At 57.5% G+C, this 26,761-nt stretch overlaps 13 protein-coding genes across 13 annotated transcripts; 7 read left to right on the top strand and 6 right to left on the bottom strand.

Annotated features, from left to right (window-relative positions):
- Nucleotides 1-97: 97 nt before the first annotated feature.
- On the top strand, nucleotides 98-4,045 carry K489DRAFT_319905 (uncharacterized protein; the record flags this gene model as incomplete). Its single annotated transcript, XM_033601417.1, has 1 exon — nucleotides 98-4,045. One exon carries the CDS (start codon nucleotides 98-100, stop codon nucleotides 4,043-4,045), a length of 3,948 nt encoding a protein of 1,315 aa, XP_033460023.1.
- Nucleotides 4,046-4,962: 917 nt separating this feature from the next.
- K489DRAFT_410075 (uncharacterized protein) lies at nucleotides 4,963-5,516 on the bottom strand (the record flags this gene model as incomplete). The annotated part of the gene is made up of 2 exons (XM_033607664.1): nucleotides 4,963-5,389; nucleotides 5,503-5,516. The coding sequence occupies 2 exons, from the start codon at nucleotides 5,514-5,516 to the stop codon at nucleotides 4,963-4,965; spliced, it is 441 nt and encodes a 146-aa protein (XP_033460022.1).
- Nucleotides 5,517-5,809: 293 nt separating this feature from the next.
- Nucleotides 5,810-7,620, top strand: K489DRAFT_424883 (uncharacterized protein; the record flags this gene model as incomplete). Its single annotated transcript, XM_033608274.1, has 5 exons — nucleotides 5,810-5,941; nucleotides 6,298-6,646; nucleotides 6,723-6,815; nucleotides 6,973-7,119; nucleotides 7,145-7,620. The coding sequence occupies 5 exons, from the start codon at nucleotides 5,810-5,812 to the stop codon at nucleotides 7,309-7,311; spliced, it is 888 nt and encodes a 295-aa protein (XP_033460021.1). The 3' UTR covers nucleotides 7,312-7,620.
- A 112-nt stretch (nucleotides 7,621-7,732) lies between these two features.
- K489DRAFT_410074 (uncharacterized protein) lies at nucleotides 7,733-9,985 on the top strand (the record flags this gene model as incomplete). Its single annotated transcript, XM_033607663.1, has 1 exon — nucleotides 7,733-9,985. The coding sequence occupies one exon, from the start codon at nucleotides 7,733-7,735 to the stop codon at nucleotides 9,983-9,985; it is 2,253 nt and encodes a 750-aa protein (XP_033460020.1).
- A 93-nt stretch (nucleotides 9,986-10,078) lies between these two features.
- K489DRAFT_222307 (uncharacterized protein) lies at nucleotides 10,079-10,622 on the top strand. The gene has a single exon (XM_033599738.1). The coding sequence runs from the start codon at nucleotides 10,172-10,174 to the stop codon at nucleotides 10,490-10,492; it is 321 nt and encodes a 106-aa protein (XP_033460019.1). The 5' UTR covers nucleotides 10,079-10,171; the 3' UTR covers nucleotides 10,493-10,622.
- A 716-nt stretch (nucleotides 10,623-11,338) lies between these two features.
- Nucleotides 11,339-12,409, bottom strand: K489DRAFT_410073 (uncharacterized protein; the record flags this gene model as incomplete). Its single annotated transcript, XM_033607662.1, has 1 exon — nucleotides 11,339-12,409. The coding sequence occupies one exon, from the start codon at nucleotides 12,407-12,409 to the stop codon at nucleotides 11,339-11,341; it is 1,071 nt and encodes a 356-aa protein (XP_033460018.1).
- Nucleotides 12,410-13,425: 1,016 nt separating this feature from the next.
- Nucleotides 13,426-16,085, bottom strand: K489DRAFT_380375 (Sec1-like protein). Its single transcript, XM_033604865.1, has 4 exons — nucleotides 15,591-16,085; nucleotides 15,342-15,537; nucleotides 14,786-15,285; nucleotides 13,426-14,732 (listed from the first exon to the last, which is right to left on the bottom strand). Exons 1-4 carry the CDS (start codon nucleotides 15,714-15,716, stop codon nucleotides 13,767-13,769), a joined length of 1,788 nt encoding a protein of 595 aa, XP_033460017.1. The 5' UTR covers nucleotides 15,717-16,085; the 3' UTR covers nucleotides 13,426-13,766.
- Nucleotides 16,086-17,099: 1,014 nt separating this feature from the next.
- Nucleotides 17,100-17,753, top strand: K489DRAFT_410071 (uncharacterized protein; the record flags this gene model as incomplete). Its single annotated transcript, XM_033607661.1, has 1 exon — nucleotides 17,100-17,753. The coding sequence occupies one exon, from the start codon at nucleotides 17,100-17,102 to the stop codon at nucleotides 17,751-17,753; it is 654 nt and encodes a 217-aa protein (XP_033460016.1).
- A 31-nt stretch (nucleotides 17,754-17,784) lies between these two features.
- Nucleotides 17,785-18,283, bottom strand: K489DRAFT_222323 (uncharacterized protein). The gene has a single exon (XM_033599739.1). It carries the CDS (start codon nucleotides 18,110-18,112, stop codon nucleotides 17,816-17,818), a length of 297 nt encoding a protein of 98 aa, XP_033460015.1. The 5' UTR covers nucleotides 18,113-18,283; the 3' UTR covers nucleotides 17,785-17,815.
- Nucleotides 18,284-18,708: 425 nt separating this feature from the next.
- On the top strand, nucleotides 18,709-20,926 carry K489DRAFT_299778 (uncharacterized protein; the record flags this gene model as incomplete). Its single annotated transcript, XM_033600389.1, has 2 exons — nucleotides 18,709-18,822; nucleotides 18,899-20,926. Coding segments are annotated over 2 exons (2,142 nt in total), but the record flags the coding sequence as incomplete, so codon positions are not given.
- On the bottom strand, nucleotides 20,818-21,583 carry K489DRAFT_222365 (uncharacterized protein). The gene has a single exon (XM_033599740.1). The coding sequence runs from the start codon at nucleotides 21,494-21,496 to the stop codon at nucleotides 20,924-20,926; it is 573 nt and encodes a 190-aa protein (XP_033460013.1). The 5' UTR covers nucleotides 21,497-21,583; the 3' UTR covers nucleotides 20,818-20,923.
- Nucleotides 21,584-22,634: 1,051 nt separating this feature from the next.
- Nucleotides 22,635-23,393, bottom strand: K489DRAFT_380371 (uncharacterized protein). Its single transcript, XM_033604864.1, has one exon. It carries the CDS (start codon nucleotides 22,923-22,925, stop codon nucleotides 22,716-22,718), a length of 210 nt encoding a protein of 69 aa, XP_033460012.1. The 5' UTR covers nucleotides 22,926-23,393; the 3' UTR covers nucleotides 22,635-22,715.
- A 403-nt stretch (nucleotides 23,394-23,796) lies between these two features.
- K489DRAFT_380370 (kinase-like protein) lies at nucleotides 23,797-26,729 on the top strand. The gene is made up of 2 exons (XM_033604863.1): nucleotides 23,797-24,082; nucleotides 24,149-26,729. The coding sequence occupies exons 1-2, from the start codon at nucleotides 24,034-24,036 to the stop codon at nucleotides 26,242-26,244; spliced, it is 2,145 nt and encodes a 714-aa protein (XP_033460011.1). The 5' UTR covers nucleotides 23,797-24,033; the 3' UTR covers nucleotides 26,245-26,729.
- Nucleotides 26,730-26,761: the final 32 nt, after the last annotated feature.

The following is a 26,761-nucleotide window of genomic DNA, read 5'->3' as shown; positions in this document are numbered from 1 at the left end:
GGCCAGCCGGCCCATAGCTTTCATCATGGACGACGACGACGATTATCGACAGCGACGTCGCAGTCGAACCATGAGTCGCCGGCCTTCGAATGTCGAAATGGCACAAGATGAGATTTTCTCAGGCCCAGTATCCGAGAGTGTTCCGACCGCCTCGAGCTCATTTTACCACCGCCGCTCACGAGCAGATTCCAACGCCAGTTTCGCTTTCTACGAGGAGGATCGGGATTATGATTCCGAGGAGTGGGGAGAAGATGCTATACTAGATGAGCAGGACGATCTCGAGCGACAAAGTCTGAATGGAGAGAACACCTTCTTAGAGCCAGAGCTGGACGCTGACCACGAGGATGATTCGCTGAGAGAGGAAGAGTCGGTCATCGAACGACGCCCAAGCCACGGTCGGAGGAAGAACTCGGGCATGTCAAGACGATCTACTGGCTCGAGAGCCTCGATTTCAGTACAGAGTCCTCTGCTACGCCGACAACATTCAGAGTCCTCCGACATCAGCGGCTTTTACACTGGAGAGCGAATGACACAGAAGATCTACATCCTCACTGAGGATTTGACCATCGTCGTTGCTGGTTTCAAGACTTCGCTCCTGGGATTCGCCATGTACATTTGTTTCTGTGTTCTGACTGGAGGTATCGGGTATCTCCTGTTCCGCTGGTTGCCTAAATGGCATACTCGCCTGGTAGGAAAGGCCACTCCGCTGGGTCAAGCAGACTGGGTCGTGGTGGAAAATCAGTGGGGAGAGATGGTTGTTCAAGCTCTCAGTACACAAGTGTTTGGTCAGCCAATATCATCGGTGTTTGGACATCCTCGGGGTAAGATGCAAGATTACGACGAATACGACGATCCGATCATGGACGAGCTGCGGATCATGGACTACAGGTACATTCGATTTTGCTACCACCCAGCAAAAGACAAGTTTGTATTGGGAAACACCTGGAAAGATCCGACCTGGACCGACGTGGGCACCATTCGAATGGGTATCGATGGTGATGAGCAAGAAGTCCGCGAACGTATTTTTGGGAAGAACGCCATCGACATTGAGCAGAAGACGACGGCACAACTGCTGGTGGACGAAGCATTCCATCCTTTCTACGTGTTCCAGATCGCAAGCCTCATATTGTGGTCACTCGACGAGTATTACTACTATGCAGCTTGCATCTTCATCATATCGGTCGTCAGTATCACCACCACACTCATCGAGACCAAGCAGACCATGCAGAGGCTACGCGACATCGCAAGGTTTGAGAGTGACATTCGTGTCCTGCGCAGCGGCTTCTGGCGTTATATCGAGTCTAGCGAGTTGGTCCCAGGTGATGTCTATGAGGTGACGGATCCCAACTTGGCGCAATTTCCTTGCGACAGCTTGCTGCTGTCGGGCGATTGTATCGTGAATGAGAGCATGCTCACGGGCGAGTCTGTGCCTGTATCGAAGACGCCTGCGACTGACCACACATTGGACATGCTGGATCTCGGCTCATCGACCATTCACGCAGACGTCGCGAAACATATGCTTTTTAGTGGCACAAAGATCATCCGCGCACGTCGACCGCAAGACGACAAGGGTGATGAGGCGGCAGCGCTGGCGCTGGTCGTTCGGACTGGGTTCAATACGACAAAAGGCGCACTGGTCAGATCCATGCTCTTTCCGAAACCGTCCGGCTTCAAGTTCTACCGTGATTCATTTCGCTATATTTCCGTCATGGCAGGCATCGCCGCTGTGGGCTTCGTTGCGTCTTTCATCAACTTCATTCGTCTGGGGCTGGAGTGGCATCTCATCATCGTGCGTGCTCTCGATCTCATCACAATCGTTGTGCCACCCGCTCTGCCCGCGACGCTCACCATCGGTACAAATTTTGCGTTACAACGACTCAAGGCCAAGAATATCTTCTGCATCAGCCCACAAAGAGTCAATGTAGGGGGCAAGCTGGACGTCATGTGCTTCGACAAGACTGGAACTCTGACAGAGGACGGGCTCGATGTACTTGGAGTACGCGTCGTCTCACGTCCATCCAACCGTTTCAGTGATATCCTCACTGAGTCTTCGGCTTTACTACCTGGAGCAGTATACGAGCGCGATCCTACAACGGATTACGCTGCCAATAAAGCAATTCTGTACGCCATGGCTACGTGTCATTCCTTGCGGATTGTGGACGGCGAGTTCATCGGTGATCCACTTGATCTCAAAATGTTCGAGTTTACTGGCTGGCAGTTTGAAGAGGGGGTTGAACACTCGGGCGGCGGAGAAGACGAAGAGGACAACTCTTTGTCTCCGTCAGTGGCGCGGCCACCTCCTGGCTTGGAGTATGACTTGGACGAGGAGCAGGGCACCCCGAACAGCAAAAGAGCGATTGAGCTCGGCGTCCTCAAATCGTTCGAGTTCGTCTCGCAACTTCGACGGGCCAGTGTAATTGTGCGACAATTCGGCGAGAAGAGCGGTGACGTGTTCGTGAAGGGCGCGCCGGAAGCGATGAAAGAGATCTGCAGACCTGAGAGCTTTCCTGTCGACTACGACGATTTGCTGGCATACTACACTCATCGCGGCTTCCGAGTCATTGCCTGCGCCACCAAACATATCTTCAAGTTGAACTGGTTGAAGGTGCAGAACATGAAGCGGGAAGATGCCGAGTCGAATCTGGACTTTGTGGGATTCATCATTTTTGAGAACAAACTCAAGGACACGACGACTGAGGTCATCGGCGAGCTCATGAATGCCAACATTCGGACCGTTATGTGCACTGGCGACAATATTTTGACCGCCATTAGTGTAGCAAGAGAATGCGGCATTCTCGATCGCACTGCACATTGCTTTGTTCCGCATTTCGTCGAAGGCGATGCGCGAACGGCGCTGTCAAGGCTCGCCTGGGAAAGCGTGGACAACCCCGTTTACCAATTGGACGACAACACTCTGCGACCGTTGCCGCCGCCGGCCGATCATGACGCTTCATTGCCCTATGACATCACAAACCTGCGCAATTACTCGGTGGCGGTGTCGGGAGATGTGTTCCGCTGGATCATCGATTTCGCATCGCCCAAAGTCCTTCGCGAGATGCTTGTGGTCGGTCAGGTCTTTGCACGCATGTCTCCCGATGAGAAACACGAGCTGGTTGAGAAATTACAAAGCATCGACTACTGTGCCGGCTTCTGCGGCGACGGGGCCAATGACTGCGGGGCGTTGAAGGCGGCCGATGTTGGCATCTCGCTGTCAGAGGCCGAGGCCTCTGTGGCAGCCCCCTTTACCAGCCGGGTATTCGACATCTCCTGTGTGCCGGAGGTCATCCGCGAAGGCCGGGCAGCGCTCGTGACGAGCTTCAGCTGCTTCAAATACATGAGTCTCTATTCCGCCATCCAGTTCACGTCGGTCAGCTTCCTCTACGCCACGGCATCGAACCTGGGAGACTTCCAATTCCTCTTCATCGACCTCCTCCTGATCCTCCCCATCGCCATCTTCATGGGCTGGACCGGACCCTACCGCGAGCTCTCCCGCAAGCGACCCACGGCCAGCCTCGTCTCGCGCAAAGTCCTCATCCCCCTCATCGGCCAGATCGTCATCTGCGTGCTGACCCAATTCATCGGCTGGTACTTCGTCCGCAAGCAATCCTGGTACGAACCGCCGATCATCGACCCGGAGCATTCCAACTCGGAGAACTCCGAGAACACCACCCTCTTCCTCATCTCCTGTTTCCAGTACATCCTCTCGGCCATCGTGCTCTCCGTCGGGAAGCCCTTCCGCCAATCCATGCGGCACAACCTCCCCTTCGTCGTCACCATGCTCATCGCCCTCGGCATCTCGACCTACATGCTCTTCGACCCGGCCGCCTGGGTCCAGGGCGTCATGGAACTGACCTGGACGAGCCCGGCCTTCCGCGTGTTCATCCTGGTGCTGTCCATCGGCAGTTTCGCCATCAGCCACCTCTCGGAGCGGACACTCTTCCCGCGGCTGGCGAAGGCGATCGGCCGGGCGGCGCAGTCGTGGCGGAAGGCGGAGAAGAAACGGAAGGAATACAAGGTCATTATCGAGGACATGTCCCCGTTGTAAAACGAAAATCTAGAGAGTACATTGGCTGAGACTTTGCTTCTTTTCTTGCTTTTAGGATGAATAATTGCCCCCCGAAACGGGAGGATCGCCTTGCGAGGTCGGGTCGGTTGTACAGTAGAGGCCGCGTGTCGATTGGAGGGTCATCGCGGCGTCTGGGTCGTGCGGGATCCTGAAGGAGAATCGCGAACGTTCTCGCATGTGCATTATCATCATGGGTTGGAATCACGCTCAGTTGGGTTCTGAGATGGAACGGAACCGAGGCAAGTCTCGTTGCGCAACACGACACGTTTGGCCATGGACTTGTCACGGTGACACCCGAGGAGAGATATGGCGTGTCTACAAAACATTTCGAGGTCTAGTTTCTACCCCCATCCATGCCCTCCCGTCTAGGATAGCTCCGAATCTAATCAATTATGAGAGAGTATGTCCCTCGACCTCATTCCGCGTAATCATGATTACGGCAAAGTCGGGCATATGACACGACGCATCCCAAGGTCTCTATCGCGTTTCTGCAGTTCCTCGGTCCTCCTACAGTGCCAGTATGGGCGAAATTCGAGGGGTTTTAGATCGAGCAAGGCCTCGCAGATCGGCTCGCGCTTATTTTCTGAGGCTCGCGCCGTGGTGTTCTTGAGCTGCCTCGCTATGCTGCCGACAAGCACGATTCCACTGTCATTCTGACGGGCGAAGAATCGCGACAGGGCTCGTGATGGTCCATCGGGGACCGATGAGTTCCACGCTCGGAAGCCGCGCGAGGCCTTGGCTCTTTGGGCGCTGGGATTGCAGCGACACCCCAGCGGCGGAGGTGCCGTGCTTGCAGCAAAAGACGGCGAGTGCAAAGCAACCAGCTGCTCTCGCTCTGATCCGCGGCGGCGGCGGCGGTCCTGTTCGATCGTCGTCCTTTTCCCACGGGCAACGAATCAGTCGACGGGGAGTTTGATCGCCGCCGCTTCTTGCAGCACGGCATCGTTCTGCTCGCGATGCTTCTGCCGCCACGCCTTTCTCCGCTGACGATATCGGAGATGCCGTCTGCTGGGCTTCGCGCGGGCCTGGAGCGGCTCGGCGGCGGCGGCGGCGGGCGAGGCGGATTCGTCTTGGCTGGAAGGCTGTTGGGATGCGCGCTCCATGTCGGCGCGGATCTGCATCTCGGCGGCGGTGTTGAGTTCGTTGAGGGTCTTGGGTGTGGGCGGGGCCGCGGTCAGGACGGCCATCTTGTTCTCGGAGGAGGACTCGTCGGGGTTCTGCTGCGAGGCTTGCTTGCGGACGAGTCGTTGCTTCAGCCTGCGGTCGCGTTTGATGGTTTTTCGGTGCTCCCGCGCTAACGTGGACGCCGGATCTTGACCGCTACTGTTGGGATTTGACTGGTGGTCAGCGGTCGGACAGGTATTGAAAATTTTCACACGGGCCACGGTGCATCGCAAGCGTGTGTGGAGAATTTCTACCTGATGTGATGGACTGACCTTGTCGTCGCCATTGTGTAACTTGGATCTTCAATTGTATGGTGTCTGCGTGTATATTCGCTTGAATTGGATGTAGTCGGCCCTGCGCTGTACGTGCAGCAGTCCGCGGTAAGGGTGCTTTACAGTGCCCAGGTGTATAGTGAAGTGGTGTCCTGTGCTGCAGGTGGTGCACCACCGCCCTGGATCTGGACGGGCTCGTTATTACTGTATTAATGACGACGACAGGAGTGGATATGGGCACGTGACCTGCCGTGAATGATAACCCTTGGATCGCGTGCCTCCACTCCAGGGCTGGCTGGGGCTAAGAATGGATGTTCCCTCGGCTGTCTCAGGTTTCCTCAGGTTCCAGGTTTCCTCAGGTACCCGTGCCCGTGCCCGCCGTGGAATGAAATCGTGCAAATCTGCACCACAGTTGATGCTCCACTCCAGTACTATCTATGTATGCCTAGCCAGACAGACACAGGACAGCAGAACGGTACACCCATTGACTCCTGGGTTGGAGTGATTGGACACACATCGCTCTGGCGGGTTACTGAATGATGATCTTCGACGGGCTGCACCGATCATCACAGCGTGACGGCGTTATTAGTTCCTGGTTCTCATCATTGCCCACGGACGTCCAATCGCTGGCCTCCCAACGACTACAGCATCGATCCCTCGACCGTGTGCAGTAGGACATAGGACATACGAGGGTGTGCCTATCTGCTGTCACGTGATCGCAGTCCAGCATGGCGCCCATCGCCATATCCATCGCTGCCCCAATGCCGGAGCGCAGTACTGTACTGTACTCTGTAGTCTGTCCCGTACAGCACGGGACCGCAGAACGAACAGCACGTCTCCCGAAGACGCGTGAGGTTCGCGTGCCCATCGAAAGCGCCCCGCATGAGTACAGGTGGTGGTGGTGGGTGGTGGTGGATGGCTGGATCGTGTCGAGTCCGTTTCTATCCACGGCGTGGTCACGTGACGGCCCATCGTGGAATTTCGAGGCAATCGGAAAACGGCTCCCACACCAGCATTCCTCCGAGAGGACAACGCGCCCGCATCGTCACCAATCCCGTCGCCCACGGACCTCTTTCTGCCAACGCATACATCGACAGGTACATGCCTATCGGGGCACCACGCCATGTGATAGGTTATACAGCCAGTACGTACGTCCACTCTGCGTTGAGGATACTGTAGGTACGGAGGGATGTGCGACATGTACTACTACTACTGTACAGTACAGTATATCCATCGGCGACACTGGGTGAGAAGCCCGCCCTGCACTGGATGGACGATGCCCGCCCATGATGATCCTGCCGAGAGTTCTGACCGTGCGCGGGAACGATGATCGAGGACGATGACGATGGCGGCCCAATCTCACGCACGACCTTGGAAAGCAGGAATCTGCCGTGTCACGGTCGCGCAGAGATGGACGGTGAATACAATTACATACATACATACCTAGGTACATACATACCTATCACCTAGTACAGACATACTGTAGCGGAAACCGGGCGTTTTCACGTGATGATGGGCGCGCCCACCGGGTTTTCCCACTTTCGTCCGTCCTGCAGCGAAAAAGCCCGAGCTTCTCCGAACGGGCAGAAGAAGAAGAAGAAGAAGAAGAAGCTGGAGGTGAGGTGAGGTGATGACTGTCCAGGTGTGTGCCCTGGTGGTGGTGGTGGTGGAGGACGTTGGATGGTGATGATGATGATGATGAAAAAGCGTGCGTGGGGCGTGACATGGGCGCGTCTCGAACACGACACCATCACGAACGCTCCCGCCCGCTACTGGATTATTACCGGACGTACCTGTCACCCATCCTAGGTGTGAGCGAATCCACGCTGATTTCCCTCTTCTTTTCCTTATTACGCGCCGGACACGAACGACGACGCGTCGACGGCAGTTTCATCTCGCTCCACGCACCTCACCTTCTCTTCGCCATCATCACCATCCACCTCCTCCTCCTGCTCCTCCACCGACAGTCTCCACTATGACCGTTCATTTCGCGCCAAATTAACTCCCACATCTACCGACACCGCGCATCTCTTTACGATAGTCCTGTTCGCCTCGCATCACATCACATCGCATTACATTACATTACCTTCATCGTCCCGGCCGTTGCGTCCTTGTGCCTGCAGGAGAGAGGACCACAGGCCATCCCATCAGTGGCGGCATCAGCACCAGCGCCGTCGTCTTCCTGGCGAGAGACTACAAGTGCGCGCCGTCGCGCCCTGCACTGCACCGCATGGAGATCTACGAGGATCTCGCCGAGCATGCCCTGCTGCAACCATCCACGTCGACCAACATCGTCGACCCTTCCTCTCCTCTGAAGAAGTCCAGCAGTCCCCTCCGGCCCATGTCGCCGTCGCGTCGTCTGCAAGAGATCAACATCCCTCCTCCTGCTCAGCCCGTCTTCACCACCGACTCTCCCAGCAAGAACCAGGACTTCTACGCGATGTACGACCAGGCCGCGCCGCCGACGCAGCAATATCGACTCCACGCCATTCCCGCCTCTGTCCCCATCCAGGACAAGGAGAACATCTTCGCGCCCTCTTATGCCGCGATTCCTCCGACGCAGTTTGCCGACGCGTCTCACGCGCCACCGCTCGACTATGGCTACAAGGCGCCCATGAAGCGCGTCTTCGACGAGCAGCAACAGCTCAAGCCGGTCGTCAAGAAGCAGAAGGCTAACCCACCCATGGCTCTCGAGGAGCCTCTAAATCTGCCCAGTCCCGACGACATGCCTGCCGTTGTCGACGACGAGCAGAAACCACCTCACAGCTATGCCGAGTTGATCGGCATGGCGATCCTCCGGGCGCCCAACCGCCGTCTGACCCTCGCTCAGATCTATAAGTGGATCTCTGATAACTTCAAGTTCTACAAGAGCTCGGAGGGCGGCTGGCAGAACAGCATTCGCCACAACCTCAGCTTGAACAAGAACTTCATCAAGCAGGAGCGTCCCAAGGACGATCCCGGCAAGGGCAACTACTGGGCCATCAAGCCTGGTGAAGAGCGCCCGTACCTCATCGGCCGCAACAAGCCTGTCATGCGCCGGATCACCACCAATCCGGACGGCTCACAGTACATGCAAGGCCTGCCGATGCCCGGGAGTTTTGCAGATGTCCGGCCTGGCAGTGCCCCGGCGATCGGTAACTTCACTCTCATTCCCAGCTCGTCGAAGAAGGCCGAACCCACCACGGTCATCATCGACGCGGTCCGGACGCTCGACGACACAGACGTCCTATCAGATGGCACGATCCCCGCTTCGGACCCTGCCCTGCAGGAGGACTCGAAGGACGACTCGGCTGCCATGCCTCCTCCTACCTTCTTCCGCTCGTCGCCTCCTCCACAAGACATTGGCTCGTCGCCTCCGATGATTCACGCTCGACGGAACACTCCTCCACCAGAGCTGCGTCTTCCATCGAGTCGATCCGGTGGCCGCAAGCGGAAATTCGTAGGTATGGCAGACAGTGGCTACTATTCCTCCATCGAGTCCTCTGCAGCGCGAGGCGCGTCCCGCATCCTCGCTTCCGAGACGGACGTCCGCGGCCATCGCATCAAGAAAGGCCGCGCCGAGGCGGAGATTGCTCGTATGCGAAGCTCGTCCTTTGACAGCCCGAGCAAGGAGCGGCGCCCGTTGTCGAACTTCGGCTCCTCGCCGACCCGGAGGGACGACAACCCGCTCACTCCCGCTGTCATATTCAAGCGACCACAGAAGCCTCCGCCGTCTCTCTCGCCCAACACGAATCTGCGAAACCACCGCGACCTGATGAGGAACCTCCTATCTCCCGTGAAGGCCTTCAGTCCCATGCCTGATATCAGCAACTGGAGCCCCGCCTTCCATCTCGACGGCCATCTGAACTTCACGCCGGCCATCTCGCCCAGCAAGACGAGCAAGTCCCTATGGCGGGGCCTCGCCGATTCACCCGGCATCTTCAAGCCATCATCTTCGGCATTCGACGTCTTCATCGACATGCCCGAGGAGGACCTCACCACGAGAGGATCACCTGAGCGACGACACGCTCGCCGACCGTCGCTCGCTCGTGCTGCCACCAGCGCTGGCATCCTCGCTGACATCACCGGCACATCGAAGGGTAACAACCTGAAGTTGCCCGCGAGCGACAGCCCCTTTTCTCTCTCGCCTTTCCTCAACAACATGTCCGCATTCCGATCCCCATCCAAGCTCGGCTCTCCTCTGAAGCAAGTCCAAAAGGCGTCGCCGGTCGAGGTCCCCAAATTGAACTGGTCAAGCGGGGAGAACCTCCACCCCGTCCTAGCCCTGGACTCCACCGGTGTATCAGACGTCGCCGATCTCTTCGGCATCGAGCTCCCCAGCGACGGCTCGGAGGAGGGCATCGACATTTTCCAGGACTTTGGCAAGATCGGTCAAACCGCCGCGCTGGTGCCTGACCGCGCCAACGGGAGCCCCGTGAAGCGGACCATGGGACCGCCGCCGCCCCGCCCGAACCTCGCTCGAAGCAACACGAGTCGCTGGTGATCCTCGCGTCCCCTTTCGATCCTCCCCTGGGACACCCCGTTTCATCATCATGACATCATCCTTCCACTTCACCATCTGATACCCGTGCCGTCCTCGTCTGGCTTCAGCAGAACAGACGGCACCCCCCTTACCAGCTTAATTCTGCGGTCTTCGCCCCTCGAAGACCCGCGCCCAGCGACTCTCCATATGCTTCTCCTTCCGCTACTTCACGAACTCTTACGTCCTTATGAAACCACCGCGCTGTATGGCGTTCCCGCAGGTCTTCCCGACGCTGCTCTCGTATTGTTTTTTGTTCCGCTCTCGACGATGGCTTTCTGCTCTCTTCCGAATGATGCCCCTGCTATTGCTTCTGCCGTTATTGTTTGTTCTCATCATCGCTGCGGCAAGCGAGGGCGGTTTAACGAATATCCGGATGGAAATGGGGGAGGGGAAGGGCCGCTTCTAGACGACGCCGCGGGAAATGTTTGCATGTCTCGATTTCTGTTATACAATTTTATCTTTCCATGAAGAAACGAGATTCCGTCCGCTTAATTGATCTCCATCAATCGTGCCGCCCACAGATCTTCTGTCCCATGTGACCTTTTCCCATCTCGCCCTCTTTTCCTTTCGCCTCGCCTTTCCTGCTCTGCTGTTCCCACCTCCGTTCGGATTGAAGGTCACATTGTACATCAACGGGGGGGCTGTCGATGCCCCGGGCGGAGGAGGATGCTAAGCAGGTCTCGATGTGAAAGTGATTTACAGAACCCCGTCGCTCGCTCCCTTCCAAATGCAAGCACGATCGCCTCCCGGCCAGCAACGATGGGATTTTCCCCTCACGCCCACAGCCCAACCTCCGTCCTCCCGTGTGGTGGCGGCGGGACCGCGCCTGCGCATCCGTTGCCGGTCAAATGCAGAACAGGGGAAAGAGACGGAGCCTGGGGATCCCCCGGCGAAACCTCGCGCCGACACGCGCACGCCGCCGGTTGACGCTTTGCCCCGTCCCGGCGCAATGTGCAATTCCGGCGCGATGGGGGGTTGGGGGGGTTCTTCTTTTTCCTTTCGTCTCGAAGTGGCAGGGTTCGTTCCGCGCGTCCTGTCCGGATTCGGGCCGAGCTGCGCGTTAAATCCATCCATCGGCGGGGCGTCAACGGCGTCTGGGATACACCACCCAACGGCCGCTTGAAACTGGGTGCCGGGGCGGTATTGACCCGTGGCAGAGGACGCTGGGCGCTTCTCCCGGAGGGAGAGAGGAAAAGAGAGAGACAGAGACATGCTGAGAAATCACCTTGGGCCCGGTGGTGAGTCTGATCCTGAGTGCTGCGAAATCTCCGCTCGGGAAATCGCGTTCGCACGTAGTAGAGCGGGACCCCGGTGTCAAAAGAACAGCCATTTCATACTCGATGCGTGTAGGTTGACTTCGCGGACCAGCTGGGTGATCTCGCCGCCCGTCATGAAAGGCACCGTCTTCTCTTGCAGGAGGGCGTGGAGATGGTTGGAGATGGCGGTCGAGAGACGGTCGCAGAAGGCGGGCGTGTCCATCGCGCGCCAGAGGTCCTGTTGGCTGGCATCGTTCATCCCTTGGACCGTCACGTTGTGCCCGTGGCCCACGCGGACGCTCCTGGGCGGCTCGAAGAGCTTCTGGATTGAGGGCAGAAGGGCCACGGCATGGGTACCTGGAGACACGGCTCCGGTCGGGGGAGAGGTGATGGGCTCCGGGCACGATTCGTGTTCCACGTATTGAAGCACGGTCGGCGACGCCTCGCCGTGCGTGGTGGTCTCCACTCTGTCGAGGATTGCGCATGTAACACTGGACAAGGTCGACTCCGGAGATGCTGCTCTGAGCTGGCAATCATCCTCTGGTGGGTGTGAGATGGCAACGAGCGGAGGTTGGTCTAGTATACTGTTAAGACCGACCTTGGCGAAAACAGCTGAAGAATCGTTGCACATCTTACATGCTTCGCAAGGCGTCTTGGTGGACGTCGGGTCACATTCTGCATAACCCATCGCCGGCATGACACATTTGGAAGGGCAGAGACTCGTCGCAGCCGCAGATTGCTCACGTTTGTGAGACGCGAGCAAGGTCAGGTCGATGGCGATGTCGACATAGTTATCCCAGCGGAACTCGAAATGGCGTAGCAGCTTGCTGGACTCGTCCCCGATGTTTATGAGCCATCTGGAGAGTTGTGGCGATTCGGACCTCCCCTCTAGACCGCATTGTAACGTGACGTTGGAGAAGTAGACGGATCGAGCTTCCGAGGCGATATGTCGCGACACGAGGAACAGTGCGGGCGTGTCGTCGAATGCCAATCTCGAGGGCGTCTCATCGGACGCCTTGACTTTGCGTAGTCGACCATGATGTCCGAAGCAGGCTCTCTCGCCAGTGTAAAGATAGGTGTAAATCTGGAAGCGAAGCTCGGTCGGAAGGCCAAGGAAATGAGAAGCCATGAATGCCTATACTGATTCGTGCAAGCGCCAACGCGGTACGGCAGGCTTTGAGCTCAAATATCGAACATGCAATACAGCCTGCTCTTGGTCACACGATTGATCGCGCGGTGGCGATATTCAGTGGTCGGCTGAAGGCCATCGGGCAATGTTGACGAGGTACTCAATCTGGGTCTCGAGGGCGATGGAAGAGAAAGACAGGCGAGGAACAGTGATCGCCTGCAACATTGACGTTTGCAAGCTCTACGTGGCAGACCTCTCTCTTGCTGCTCACGTACGACTCGAGCGATCCGGTTTCCAAAGGTCCGGGACAAAGGAAAGGAATGGCTCTCACCAGTCTGGGCGGTCCCAGTCGCCGCGAGATGCCTGGTCACACAGGACTCCACAAGTGCATCATGCATGGTCGTGCTCAGCAGACCGGGACAGGTATTCATGTTGGAGACCTGCAGGAGCGCAGCACCCTAAAAGTAAATGATTTGCGCGAACCTCCCTCGCATCGCCGGAAAGGCGTCGTGCTCGCGCGCCTCTCACCAACAAGTCCACGGGACATGCCGCACTAGACCCTCTTGATACGGTAGATATGATAGTCCCTCTGTCCGGACCGATCTCCGGTCTTGGACTGATGATCTGAGCACCCATCGGCGGAAGCGAATCCTGCAAGTTCCGGACTGCGCAGATATGCCATTTCGGGAAGAATGTGTTGGTCCACTTCCCAGGAGGGCGTCGATCGCTGCTGCATTGGCATTAAAGATGCAGGCGCTGGAATCAGGCCGCCCTCCCCATTGTCTGGATGCTCTTGGAAGGCGACAGACAGACGTCGTGAGTCGGCAAGCAAGCCTACCGGGCATGTGGAAGTTCTTTGTCTGTCCGACTCAAGATGGATCGTTGAGGACTACAACCCACTCCGCCTCGAGACCTGACCGGACCATCACGTTTTCGGGGCAGCACAAATTCCCTTGCGGCTTTCCGCGCTGGAACAGTGAACAAGGGACCCATTGCTAAAAGGCATTGGACATAAATGCGATGTGATAGGTACTTAGATAGGTTTCTACAAAACACAAGCTGGTTCCGCGACGGCGAATTAGGGTTATGTAACCCCAGGGTTGAGCCGGCCGCAAATCGATGCAGCTGGAGCACCGGGTTTCCATTTCAAACACATACCCGTGCAAGTCTAGCGGCCAGGGACACCCTGCACATGGATCTCGACTGGATTTTTAGGTTGGTATGGGCATTGAATGGATTATCAGTGCTGTCGGCTTTCCCGCTCGCACGTAGAGCTCACGAGGCGCCCGCATAGCGACCTTGACTCTCACGAGGACGAATCGAGGGGGGGGCAGGTTTTAGTTTATCGTGGTCGCGGTCATGTCCGTCCGATCGCACCTCTTAATCTAGCTGCTGCCGTCTCCGGGCGATCTTCAGGCCAGGCCTCGACGTTCTCCTCCACCTCGGTCAAGAACGTATCGCTATTCAATACACCGGTTCCAGCCAGCACGACTCGGACTCCTGGGCTGCTGGCATTGACCTGCGCCACCATACGAGCTTCCTCATACGTCGCACCGCCCACCATGAACACAATAACGTCCTGCGGCTTGTCGCGCGTTTGACCGCCGCCATCAACGAAGGGGTATGCGCTGGTGGAGAGCCGACCTTTGATGAGGTCTTGCAGCGTCGTCTCCAGCCGGGGGGAATGCTGAGTGTAGACGTTCTCGACACCGCGGAGGCCACGGCTGAGACGTGAGCGTGCTTCTGAGAAAATTGAGCCATGTTGGAAGAGCTCTGGCAGACCTCCGTTGGTTGGTGTGGACTGCAGGGAGTAGGCATAGCTGAGGAGTCTAGGGATGAGAGAGATTCGATGCCGACTTAGGCCCCCAGACACAGCCAACAGCTCGAGAAGCGCAGGCGTGTTGTTGTTGGAGTGTGCAGAATACCGAAGAGCATAAATAGCGACCAGGCGCAATTTGTTGGCCGGTGGCACCGACGGATTCTGGATGAGCCTCTGAAGATTCTTCACGTCTTGAGAGTGGTTATCGGTGCAGGCCAGGCTCTGCTCGAGCTCACTGACGTCCAGGAGGCAATCCGTGCCAACTCGCCGACTCAACTCCGTGACGAGTGTGACGTGCTTGGTGACGTTTCCCGACAGTCTTCGAAACTCGGGATATTCCTCAACGAAGCGCTTCATGTCTTCGATACTGTCCAGCTTTTGGCCGCTGGCTTGCTTCGACGCGAACTGCTCGACATAATCCTTGGCGTTTTGTCCAAGATCGCCAAAGTTGAGATACATGTTTTTGGCAAAGAAGGGGTCTTGGTCTTGTGTGAGGACGATGTCCTAGATGTTGTTAGATTCGTTCGATCGGCCCCGCCCCGGTCGTTCCGACTCACCTTGAATTCCGGTCGCACATCTGGCACATCGCTCAGGTCAACCCTGCCGTTCTCAATGCCCAACAGCTCATGCACCATGGCTTGGTACGTCCATTGCGTCAGCAACGGGGTGACCGGGTCATCCCGACGATCTACGAGGAGCAGGATCGGAGGTGTATCGGGTTTCCTGAAGTCGAACAGCTGCTCCTCTTGCGTCATGTGATAGCGCACCTCTCTGGCGAGTTTCGTGCACAACAGGCTGTTCTTCGCATGTCTGATCAGTGGCTTCTTTTTCAGCGCCAGGAGCAGAGCCAACACGCCCTCTCTTGTCCGATCCAGACTGTCGGCGTTCCACGTGTCGGGCGATGAGGCGAACAGGCGCGTCGAAAGCGGGATCGAGCACAGATCGGGGTTGATGACCAGGAAATCGGCGAAGTATTCGACAATCGATTTCACGATCTCGTGATCGTCAGCTTCGGCTAGACGCTCGAGCGACGACTTTTTGATTATGTTGCTGAAGTCTGTGTCAGTCAGAAGTCGTCCCGTTGACCGCCTCTACCGCTCGCATGGTACGTACGGATATAGTATTCGCCATACTTTGGCTCCCGGAACTCGTCGACGAGTAACTGTATGCTTTCGGGAGAGGGTCGCAGGAAACACAGGCAGCGGAGATGTCGCATCTTCTCGCGGTTCGGATCATCGATGCGATTGGTGAGATAGACGGAGTGGTTGAGAAGCGTGGACTGAGTCGTTGCCGACGAAACAATGGGGACCTGCGAACAGTGAGCTACAGCCACCGACGGAGGCGGCTCGTTGGATAGCGTACAGTGTCCTGATCGAGCAGCAAGATCTTCATTTTCGCGGCACCAGCGCCAGCGCTGCCGCTGGTGGCATTTTCGCCCTGCGAGACTATCTTGGTGATGTAGCCTTGAACGCTTTGGACAATGTCCATCTTGGGCGACCTTCCAATGCTTTTGCGATGCGAGGCGGTGGGTGCGCGAGTTCCAAGGTCCTTCTCTTGGACGTCAAAGATGCGTTAAATCATAGAGCGCGTGTCTTCGTTTCATGCCTCAGTACGGTCGTATGGGACGGTTGACGCGCTGCGCTGTGATGATGTGAATACGGTGACATGGGATCGTATGCTGAACCCTGTTGCGACAGGCGTGCAGTTGTGCTGGGGTGCGCTTGCCGCTGTCGGGACTGCCCGCCTCGCCTGCTGCTGAAGACACTGCAGTCCAGCTCGGCCCAGGTGGATTCCAAGGTTACCCAGGTATTCCAAGGTTAGTGTTATTATCTTCACTGTAGATCGGAGAGGGGCTCTTCAACCACCTGCAACTTTCTGGCAATGGTGATAATGAACCTCTATCATGGCCGCTGTCGAGGTGGCTTCTTCTGTCCGTCGTGTCATGTACCGGACGGAGTGCCCGCGATGATGATCGTGATAGACATGGTCGTCTCCCGCGCGACTATGAGACAAGCCGCCGCCTTGCTGTCCGTACCGAAGCACGATATATGTATGGCACAGCAGGAACGACATATGGGAGAGGACACGGTCTGGAACGATGGGAAAGGCCGGCACCCAATAGTCGCCCCATGCTATAAGTGATACTGTGTCATGTCACTTGTTATCATGTGGATGTCTAGACAGATGCATAGTAATAATAACCGTTTGATGACCGCGGTGGAGCATCGTGAGCAGGTATGGACATACATATAGACATACACACTTAGGTACAGTACAGCATGCGTGCGTGGGCGCGGAACCCTTGATGCGTTCAATTCCTTCGTGGTCTCATACCGGGTGCACATCCAGCTGTAAATATACATCCGGTAAAGTAGATCGTCAGTCGCCTGCGGGTTTGGCATTCTCGTCCGTGATGAGACCGTCCCTCTAGTGTGTTGGGGTGGTGGGCGATACATACCGCCACAGCACCTGTTGGGATAGAATAAACCTCCTCCTCTGTCTCGTCACGGGCCTCATATTGTTAAGCACATGCACCAGACCGACACACCCTTGGTACCTTCCAGGCAGGTACGCAGTCTCGTCACTGATCATTTAACACCGACCTACCTACCCACCGACCTACCTACCGACCTAGGCAGTAGTCACACATATATCGTCCCCGACACCTTGCTGTCCGCTTAAACCACCTTCACCACCTTCACCAACTTCACCACGCGGTTGCGACTCGCTCGAAACCCCCTCATGCGCGTCGACTCGCTCCCGTGAACAATACACAGTCAAGATCTGACCGTGACACGACCATCGCGTGAGATCTTCCCAGAACCTACCATCGCATGAGATCTTGTCAGAGCCCACTGCCGCCGCGATAACATGGCACAAAAGATCCTCACCAACGAGTACAAGGCCTTGTCCAACGAGACCTGGACCAACATCTCCCTGGTCAACGACAACATCTTCCACTGGAGCGTCGCGCTGATAGTGCTCAACCCGGACTCACTTTACTACGGAGGCTACTTCAAAGCTCGCATGACATTCCCTGCAAACTACCCTTACTCTCCGCCCAAGTTCCAGTTCGATCATCCCCTATGGCATCCGAACATCTACGACGACGGCCGGCTGTGTATATCGATCTTGCATCCTCCCGGCGAGGATGCGATGAGCGGAGAGATGGCTGGAGAGCGCTGGAGCCCGGTCCAGCGAGTGGAAACCGTGCTTATCTCCGTGCTATCATTGCTCGACGACGCCGAGTGTAGCTCACCTGCGAACGTCGATGCGGGCGTTATGCTGCGCAACGATCCCGTAGCCTACAAGGCCCGGGTGGCGCAGGATCGCGAGAAGAGCAAACAGGACATTCCGGCCGGCTTTGAAATGCCGACACATGAGAGCGCTTTCCAAGTGCCGGCCAAGCATGACGATTTCAGCTGGAGCGACAGCGAGGAGGAAGCCGACTTCGACGAAGGCAGCAGCGACGAAGAAATGTTCGATGCCGGCGAAGCCACTGACAACGACGAAGACGAAGATTGAGGCCGGGTATTTTCGAACGTTTGATCTCTCCCTATAGCATGGAGTTCTGGTGTTTTACGGTTCTACGGACATTGTAATGAAAGAAACTGTCTTTTCACATTTGAGAGAATGGATGCCGCGGCCGAGACATTTCGCCTAGGACAGTGCGGATGGGCGCAATCAAACGCCCGCCCGCCAGTGTTGCTCCTCGCTGGCGGAGACTCATGATAGTATCCACACTTCACGGCTGTCCCTGTGCAAGAACCCTGCAATTTCTGCGTCTTGCAAGACACTGCCGAGTGAGAGGTAAGCAATGAGTCACAAAGGCGAGCCGTCTGGAATCCTGATCGGAGAAGTCTAGTCGCATGTCTGAGTAGCATTAGGGTTATCTCTGTTCGTTGGTATGATTATGTACTGTACCTCGTCATTTACACTCATGGTGATAGCAGGCGCGTTGGACGACCTCGCTCCTCCTGGGATTGGTACGTCACCCGAGCTTCCATTTCGTTGAACCGGGAGCACATGGAAAATTCGACATTTCGTTCGCCGTGAACCGCATCCTGCCGCCCTTGATCGGTTTATTCCAAACCTCGAGATGGTCTTCACTGTCACCGACGCGCGCACTCTGACGTAACCACGAGGCCGGCGCACTGGGCAAGACCAGAAGTGGGGGCGAGCCCGCGGCCCTATATTCGGCCAGCTTCGACGGTTAGACATGCTGCCTCAGAAGAGGAGGAAAGAAGGCAAACAATTAATGAATAACAAACGACCGATCACGTACGGGCAACGTCGCCAGCAGGACTTCGAGGTCGATTCCGAAGGAGATGCCGATCGCGTAGCCGTGCGACAGCCATCGGGCGTGGATGTCGACGACACCAAGGGTAACCATCGCCATTCGGGGAGCAAATTATTCGCGCCGATCAAGGGCATCCGGTCTCTGGTGGGCAAAAAGCGACCGTCCCCAACACCCTCTCGCAAGTCTCCTTTGCAGCAAAGCGAAGACATGAAGAAGGAACCATCTGCAGATGACATCGCCACCGTTTGCGCATTCTCGGGCACAAATGCTGGCTTGGCCGCCAGGTACCTCAAGGTGAGTCCACCAGGTGGAGGCGGAGATTGCAGCGGTGTGAGGTTCGATTCGCCGCTGACCGATGATACACGCATAGGCGAAAGACAACAATGTCGAAGCCGCCGTGAACGCCATCCTCGAGAACGAAGACATTGACAAATTGGAGCAAAGCTCGTCGCAATATGATCACTCATGGGACGAGGGGCACTTTACAGGCGACCGCGATGGCACCGGCATGAACTTGCAACCTCTGGGTTCAAGCCATGCACCGACCAGAGGACCATCCCCGGCGCCATCTCTGAATCATCAGCCGCCGAAGAGCAGGAACGAAGAAGACACAGATCTTGAGCGAGCGCTGCAAGCATCACGAGCGGAATTGGGGGGCGCGCCACAGCAAGAGACGGGAATTCTGGTGCATGACGGCACTGAAGTGAAGCAATTCGGACCTGCGACGAAAGAACATTACGACGACAATCGCTGGGCGATGGTGCCATCGGTGCGAACATCGAGTGCCCAGAATGAAGATGTGCCGGACCCTGACGCCGCGCAACGAATCCATTCGGCTGGAGAACCACGGTTCATCAAACACACACCCAGTGGCGACTATACTCCAAATTTCATCACGATTTGCCATGCAGTCCCAGCTGCGCGGGAGGCGTTATTGAACAGGCATCTCGTTCGACCAGACTACGGAAAAGATGGGGATTGGTGGCGTGGACGCGCGATTGGTCTGCCGAGGATCGTTCACATCACCGATGGTTCGCTCGCCGAACCGAGTCTGGACGATCACGACGAATTGATCGCTGAAACGCAGCGCCTCATGGCGTTCCTGGACGAGAGCGCACGCAGCTATGGAAACATTGGTGGTCTCAAGCAGGCGGAAGCCTTCAGTATCACAGGGTTCCGTGGCTCAGACGAGTTGCGATCTGGCACCTTGCTTGAACTTTTTCTCAACCAGTGGACGAAGGCCGCTGTAGCGAAGGCGGACGACGCCACAATCGCCGCGTCGGCATCGAAGTTGTTCACTACCACCGTGGGGACCAGTTCACCCGAGGGGATGGACACCCCGCATCTGGCACTGATAGACATGGCGGTGACTTCGGCCGAGGGGCAGAAGACCGATCTTTTTGAGCTCTTGGACGGTCTCATCTGGGAGACCGAACCTGGCGAAGTCGAGATGACTGATAATTACCTCGAAAGTCCCGCGGAAATCCTGGTCATGCGACTGCGCGCAATCCCCGAGACCAAAAGCCAACTCGGCGTGGAAGTACCAGCCTCGTTCCACATCGACAAATACCTCAAGGGCAATGTTGCAGCAACCCGCGGGATCCGACAGGAGATGGTGTTGGCGAAGCGTCGAATGATTAGAATCGGCAAGCTAGAGTCGGAACTGAATTATTGGTCGAGTCCCAACAACAATGTAAAATTGGAGGCCAAGTCCTTGCTCAAACACTCACTTGGTCATTTCTCCGGACAAAACCGCCGTGACGCAGATAAGAACGACACCACCAACACGCGCTCTGGCGAGGGTGATGCTCCCCAGGAATACGCAGACGTGGCCGCCAAGCTGGAAAGCGTCATGGCTAGCATCGAACAGAAATTGGAGTTGCTCGCGCGGGAGAAGGAGAAGACTCGGCAGATGCTCGCCGATCTCTCAAAGTCTTCCGCGGTGTTCGGAGACGCCGGTGGCAAGCATCGATATACCCTGCGAGGAGTCGCCACGAAGCCGAACATCACCTATGTCCTGCGCCGAAAGGATGACGAGCCACCGACGCCGACAGCCGCCAGGTTGGGAGCGTCGTCCGACTCGCAGCCGGTCATCCGTGTGGAGGAAAAGCCGGTGGAGGATTTTGATGAAGAAGATACTACGCCTCGGGACCACCAGTGGTGGCGCATCGACTACGAAGTAAGCACGGCCGTGGCATTGCAGCCCCCACCAAGAATCACCATCAGTAAAGCCCCGGATTATGATGTCCTCCGTGCTGTCGAGCTCGAACACAACTCGGCTCTCCTGGTATACGCCAGCGAAGCAGCGTCGTCGCCGTCCGCGACAAGCAGCGCGCCACTGCCAGAGCCGCTTCTCGAGTTCGTCAGCCGCGACAATGACCTGTTCAAAGCAGAATTAGACGCAGGAGGCGACTCCAGCACCGACAAGCAGCCACGCCGGCCGGCGGCATCGCACGACGAGCATGGGCAATTTTACAAATTCCCACTGCCGCCGTACGAAGACGACGCCCCACAACAGAGCATCGAGTCGCATGATCGCATCGGCTGGTCGTCCGCGACCCACCGGCGCCGCGACAGCATGGACTCCATGACGATGCACATGGAAGCGCCCGAACTGGACGACAGGTCCGATCACATGGACGACTTCATCGATTCGCAGCCCATGTATCACGACACCGACCGAAGCAGCGCGGCCGGCGGGCTCGCTCAATCCCCGGAACAGCACCATGGGTTCGGCCTGGGCTACGAGATCGGAAGCAGCGGCATCGTCACGCAGGGGTCGAGGATGGACGGGATGGGTCGTGACCGCCGAGAGATCGAGACTGAAGTCGCGGAGATCAAGTTGAGCCCGCCGGCAAAGGCGACGGGAGGCGATGGGGCGGTCGGAGGCGATGTCGACATGCTGGAGGATAAGTGAAGCCCCGGGTGGTGGTTGTTGTTGTTGCTGCTGTTGCTGTTGTTCTTGCATAGCGCCATCGTCGACCCCCTCGGGACGACGGCTCCCACAATTCTATTGATTGTTCGGCCGTGCCGACTGCGTGAACGAGACTCCACATGCGAGCGACCGTGACGTGCCGCTCCTCCGATGCTGGTGCCTACTGGGAGAAGCCTCACACGTCGTATTGTCTCATCGAGCATGCATGTCATTCGGCGGACAAATCCCCACTGTACTGTAGTGCTGAAATCGACAACGGGCCGATGACATATGGACATGCGTCACGATCGCACCCGTGGCCGATGTAGACGAGCGTGCAGCTGTGGTTCAGAGATGCAAAGCCGCTCGGTGCGGACGAGTAGGGCGGCGCGCGGTTTGGCTTCTGCATGGGACTCGAGGAAGATACACACACACACACACACACACACACATCTTGAACTTCACGTTGGCAAGATGACGGAAAGGGAATTGGCTTGGGAGTGTGCCATGGTCGGCAGGGTCTGTCTTCCCAGGCTGATCGTCGTTCCCATGAGCACTGGTGATGACAAGGGATGCGGATTCGATCCAGAGGCGGGTACCGTCGATGGGGCGTTTCTATTTCCGAATCGATTGTCATGGACGAATGGGGCCAAGATGGAGCGAGTTGGGCAACGGTTGCGGAGGACGGGTGCCCGCGATCGAGCGGGACGACTGCGGCAAGGGGAACCGCGATGGTCCTCGGCCGCGACGGAGCTGGACCGGTGGGTTCGAAGGGAGCATTTCTGATGCCATCACGACCAGGTACTTTTACTACAGCGTACACGCGCGCGAACGAGATCGTCGGCCGTCCTGACATGCTGCTGCATGGGCATGACGAGGCAGGATCCAAGCCGGCGGATCTCCCCTGCGCCCAGGCACGTCCGCGACGGGACGTTCGCAGGGATGCTGTCGAGGGCGCGTCGTCGTCCCCTCGCACATTCGGACATTTCCGTCTGCTTGGGGTTTGGGGTTGGGATCAAGCTTGGGATCCGTGAAGCATGGGCTGACGACCTGGGTATTGATGGACGAGGTTCGCACGGGACCCGGGCGTGGACGAGGCGCATTCCCGATTGGAAATCCTCTGGGGATGCCGCAGCCGGAAGCATTGGCACGGATGACGCAGCTGTCCGAGCTGTCGAACAACAGCCCCTGACGGATAATGATAATACCAATGATCATAATAATACCAATGATACAGTAAGTACCCAGGTAAATCTGTACAGCACTGTCCTCACTACATACTCGGTAGATCAGCGAGGACCGGGTGAGGGTGGCGGGAGGAATGCCTCCGGATGAGAGGCGTCGTGGTCGAAGGAGGCATTGGCGTCTGACGATGACGATGACGGTGGGAAAAGGCATCTTCAATCTCGGTTGTTGTCATGGGTGAAGCGTGGTGGCCCTGACGGTCGGAGCGGCCACTCCAGGATCCACTGGCTGGTCGCATTTTAGCTTTGGGTGGGTGTATGTAGTCCCGCCGTCGTCGTTCCCAAGACTCACACGCAGGGTCCCAATGCCAATGCGAACCACCCTGGCCTGGGAGCTGGGAAACAAATGCCGGGGAGATTCGTCGCGGTTCGGACGCGACAGTCCTACGCGATACAGGTACCCATTACCCAGGCGTGCATGGGAATGGGATTTCGTGCAGCATTGGCGCGGACATGTCCTGCACGCGATGGTGACACATGCAGAACACGCTCGGCTGCCGTGCATAAACCAGCGCCTGCCTGGGTAGTGTATATCCACTACTGGACTGTACGGGCGGTTTCAGATGGGGAGTCGACGCGCGCCTCCTCCGTTCATTCACGAGGCCGGCCTGTTGCGTGTCATGGAGACTGACTGGGACGGGGCAGTTGGATACATCACCCATCCATGTAAAACGTTCATACCTGAGTTATATAGCTGCGAATACGTGCCCAGGTGTGTATAATAATATATAGAAGAAATACATCATACATCATACACAATGCACAGTGCGTAATACACAATCCATCATACATAACATATAATACATAATACATAATACGTTATACATTATACATCATAACATAATACATCAGACAGCATAACATGATCCAAGAGACATGATACATGATAATCAGCATACAGTCCAGTCCACACATCACATCGCAGACACACTGGAGCTGGGGGTTTCCTGGCGTTTCGGAATCTGTTGTGGTTGCGGGCGACTCTATAGCGCGAGGCCCGAGCCCTGCGGCCGGACTGCCGGCGTCGCTGTTGCCATGGAGATCCGCAGACAATCAATCAATTCCCACTTGCTGCACTGTCGCTGACAGCCCAGGCGGCGGAGTGAACGCAGGCTCGGGACCGGTGCACCTCCTCATACGTATCGAGATTAAACCGTCCCTGAACGCTGAACGGGCGTGTTCCAACGACACGATGATACATATCCTCCGACCGCATCACCACCACCTCCGACCGCCTCCTCTGACCTCCATGCATCCTCGCGTCTGCCTTGTACTGCGCGGGGCCCAACTCTCATCTTCACTCCACCACGCGACCACGGCCAAGTGATCGCAGAGCTGGCGCCAACAATGGACTTCGAGATGGCCGACGAATATCACATGCTCGAGGAGCTCGGCAGTAAGTCGGATCGCAGTCGAGGATACTCGTGCGCAAACCAGCCTGGTACTGACCGTGTGCTCACAGGCGGCTCGTTCGGCACCGTCTATCGCGCCTTGCACAAGCCCACGGGCGACTTCGTCGCCATCAAACACATCGACCTCGAGGGGAGCGATGACGACATCCGCGAGGTCCAGCAGGAGATCTCCCTGCTGGCGACGTGCAGCTCCGAATACGTCACCCGCTACCGGACCTCCTTCGTCCGCGGAGTGAAGCTTTGGATCGTCATGGAGTTCCTCGGCGGCGGCTCATGCCTCGACCTGTTGAAGCCGTGTCCGAAGGGCCTGGACGAGCGGTACATCGCCATCATCATGCGGGAGCTCCTCTTCGGACTGGACTATCTGCACACCACGGGCAAGATCCATCGTGACATCAAAGCCGCCAACATCCTCCTGTCGGAGACCGGCCAAGTCAAGATCGCGGACTTCGGCGTGGCGGCCCAATTGACGAACATCAAGTCGCAGCGACTGACCTTCGTCGGCACTCCCTTCTGGATGGCCCCGGAGGTCATACAAGAGGCGGGCTACGACTTCCGCGCGGACATCTGGAGCCTGGGGATCACGGCGATGGAGCTGGCGCTCGGCGAGCCGCCGCGCAGCGACGTCCACCCGATGAAGGTGCTCTTCATCATCCCGAAGGAGAAGCCGCCGAGGTTGGAAGGGGCCCGCTGGACGAAGGAGCTCAAGGACTTCGTCGCCCTGTGCTTGAACAAAGAGGCGGAGAAGAGACCGAGTGCGAAGTCGTTGCTCCGACACCCTTTCATCCGCCGCGCCGGCAAGACGGAGCTGTTGCAGGAGATGGTCATGCGGGCCAAACAATTCGACGAGACCGGAATGGATCGCGAAAGGGACACGAGGTACTACGAGGAGACCATGCGGTCGATGAACCACGCCATGGAAGAGGACGAGTGGGTCTTCGACACCATCCGGCCCTCCGCTCAGATCACCGTCCCGCAGCTGGTCGGGAAGCACACCCTGAAGCGACGCAAGCTCGAGCGCATCCCGTCCGGCGACGCGTCTGAGATGCAGACCACCCTCGCCGCGATGGAGCATCTCAGCATCGAGGCGACGCCGCTCGGTCCGGGATCCGCCCCCGTCACGCCGATGAAGGAAGCGACCACGATCCGGACGCCCAAGGTTCGAAACGTCAGCAGCACCCAGAGGAAGATCTCGGCCAGCACCACCCGCAAGGTCTCCACCAACTCGCCCGCCACCCGACGCGTCAGTCGCCAGGTCTCCGGCAACACCCCGACGGCCCGCAGGGTCAGCTCACAGCACGTCGCACCCAAGCAGCCGCTGGGGCTGGACATGTCGTTCGGGAACGGCAAGTCGACCGTCCGGCAGTTCAAGCGGGTCAGCTCCGGCAACCGACCGTGTTCCCCGTCGGACGACTACGAGCTGTCGTCGCCACAGGACAGCGTCTTCGACAGCGACGTCGAGAACAGGCCCCCCAAGTCGCAGCGGATGCAGGGCCACGTCGTCGTCACCGCCACGAAGGAGTCGATCTTGGGCCGACGCGCCTACGCCAAATGCCTGGACCCCGCGCTGCAGGAGACCTATGCCGCGAGCGGCGACCGCACGAAGCGCGAGGCCATGAGCAGGCTCGCCGAAGCCTGGTCGCGGCTCGACGAGGTCGACCCGGAAGGCGAGCTGATGCTGCTCAAGAGCATCGTCGACCGCATCCAGTCGGACCCCAAGCTCGCCGGCGTCCTGCTCCCGCAGAGGGTGGCCAGCGCCCAGCTCGCGTCCCTCCAGCAGTCCTCGCCGATCAAAGCCAAGCTGCCCGGCATGCCCGCGGCCGGCCTGCCGGCCCGGGACATGACGCCCCAAGCATCGCCCACCAAGTCGAACCCCGAGGGCGTCGCCTTCGGGACCCCGACGCGCTCGCCCAGCAAACACGAGAGCGGCAGCCCGGGCAAGCTGGTCCTCAACCCGCAGAACCCCCACCTCAGGAAGATGCGCTCCAACCAGCAGCAGGCCCAGCCCGACCGCGAGAAGGAGAGGTTCGAGGAGAAGATGCCCGGCGCCCGGGTCGAGCCGGGCATGGAACACACCGGCATGCTGGCCGACGTGCTCTACGGCCGATGGACCGACGGGTTGAAGGTGCGCTGGCCCCTGGCCTGATCGCGCTTGGCATATGCATTCTGGATGCGAGCGGCGGACGCTTTGTACTCATTATTGATTTCCCCTCATGGTTTTCGGCGCAATTCGGGGTTCTTCCAGCGGCGCATCATCGTCATTTCCCCACCTTCCTCTCTTTGTCCTTCTTCTTCTTCTTCTTCTTCTTCTTCTTCATTTCACGCTTCTGCTTGATGGATGTTGCCACGGGCACGATGACTTCACGCATGGAGGGACTTGTGACGGCTCTTACACGATCAATGAAGCAATTCTTTGGGGGGTGGCATCGCTGGCTTTTGTTATCACTGCCTTCGGCGCGCAGATGGGCAAGCAGCTGGCGCGGAGGACGAACAGATGGTTCTGTAGAAAATTCTTAGTTCGATCGACTCCATAATGATATTGCTACTTTCATGGACGAGGATCGAAAGATCTCTCCTCCGCAGATGACCAACGCGCACAGACTCGATGTCGTCACAATCGCTCAAATTCATGTTCTCTCCCTCGCGTGTCTCGTCCCGGTCTT

The sequence above is a fragment of the Dissoconium aciculare genome (genome assembly GCF_010015565.1).
Source record: "Dissoconium aciculare CBS 342.82 unplaced genomic scaffold K489scaffold_6, whole genome shotgun sequence".
In the NCBI taxonomy this organism is placed as follows: domain Eukaryota; kingdom Fungi; phylum Ascomycota; class Dothideomycetes; order Mycosphaerellales; family Dissoconiaceae; genus Dissoconium; species Dissoconium aciculare.
Note: the sequence above shows the minus strand (reverse complement) of the source record. Positions and strands in the feature narration are given on the sequence as shown.

What these genes read in the sequence shown, in the direction of transcription:
- K489DRAFT_222307 (XM_033599738.1), top strand. Translation starts at nt 10,172, where the DNA reads ATGCTTCTCCTTCCGCTACTTCACGAACTCTTACGTCCTTATGAAACC.
- K489DRAFT_380375 (XM_033604865.1), bottom strand. Translation starts at nt 15,716, where the DNA reads ATGGACATTGTCCAAAGCGTTCAAGGCTACATCACCAAGATAGTCTCG. An exon ending in GTATGGCGAATACTATATCC is followed by an intron (nt 15,286 to 15,341) that starts GTACGTACCATG and finishes TGACTGACACAG; the next exon opens with ACTTCAGCAACATAATCAAA. An exon ending in ATGTGCGACCGGAATTCAAG is followed by an intron (nt 14,733 to 14,785) that starts GTGAGTCGGAAC and finishes AACAACATCTAG; the next exon opens with GACATCGTCCTCACACAAGA.
- K489DRAFT_222323 (XM_033599739.1), bottom strand. Translation starts at nt 18,112, where the DNA reads ATGCTACTCAGACATGCGACTAGACTTCTCCGATCAGGATTCCAGACG.
- K489DRAFT_222365 (XM_033599740.1), bottom strand. Translation starts at nt 21,496, where the DNA reads ATGCAAGAACAACAGCAACAGCAGCAACAACAACAACCACCACCCGGG.
- K489DRAFT_380371 (XM_033604864.1), bottom strand. Translation starts at nt 22,925, where the DNA reads ATGCGACCAGCCAGTGGATCCTGGAGTGGCCGCTCCGACCGTCAGGGC.
- K489DRAFT_380370 (XM_033604863.1), top strand. Translation starts at nt 24,034, where the DNA reads ATGGACTTCGAGATGGCCGACGAATATCACATGCTCGAGGAGCTCGGC. An exon ending in CATGCTCGAGGAGCTCGGCA is followed by an intron (nt 24,083 to 24,148) that starts GTAAGTCGGATC and finishes GTGTGCTCACAG; the next exon opens with GCGGCTCGTTCGGCACCGTC.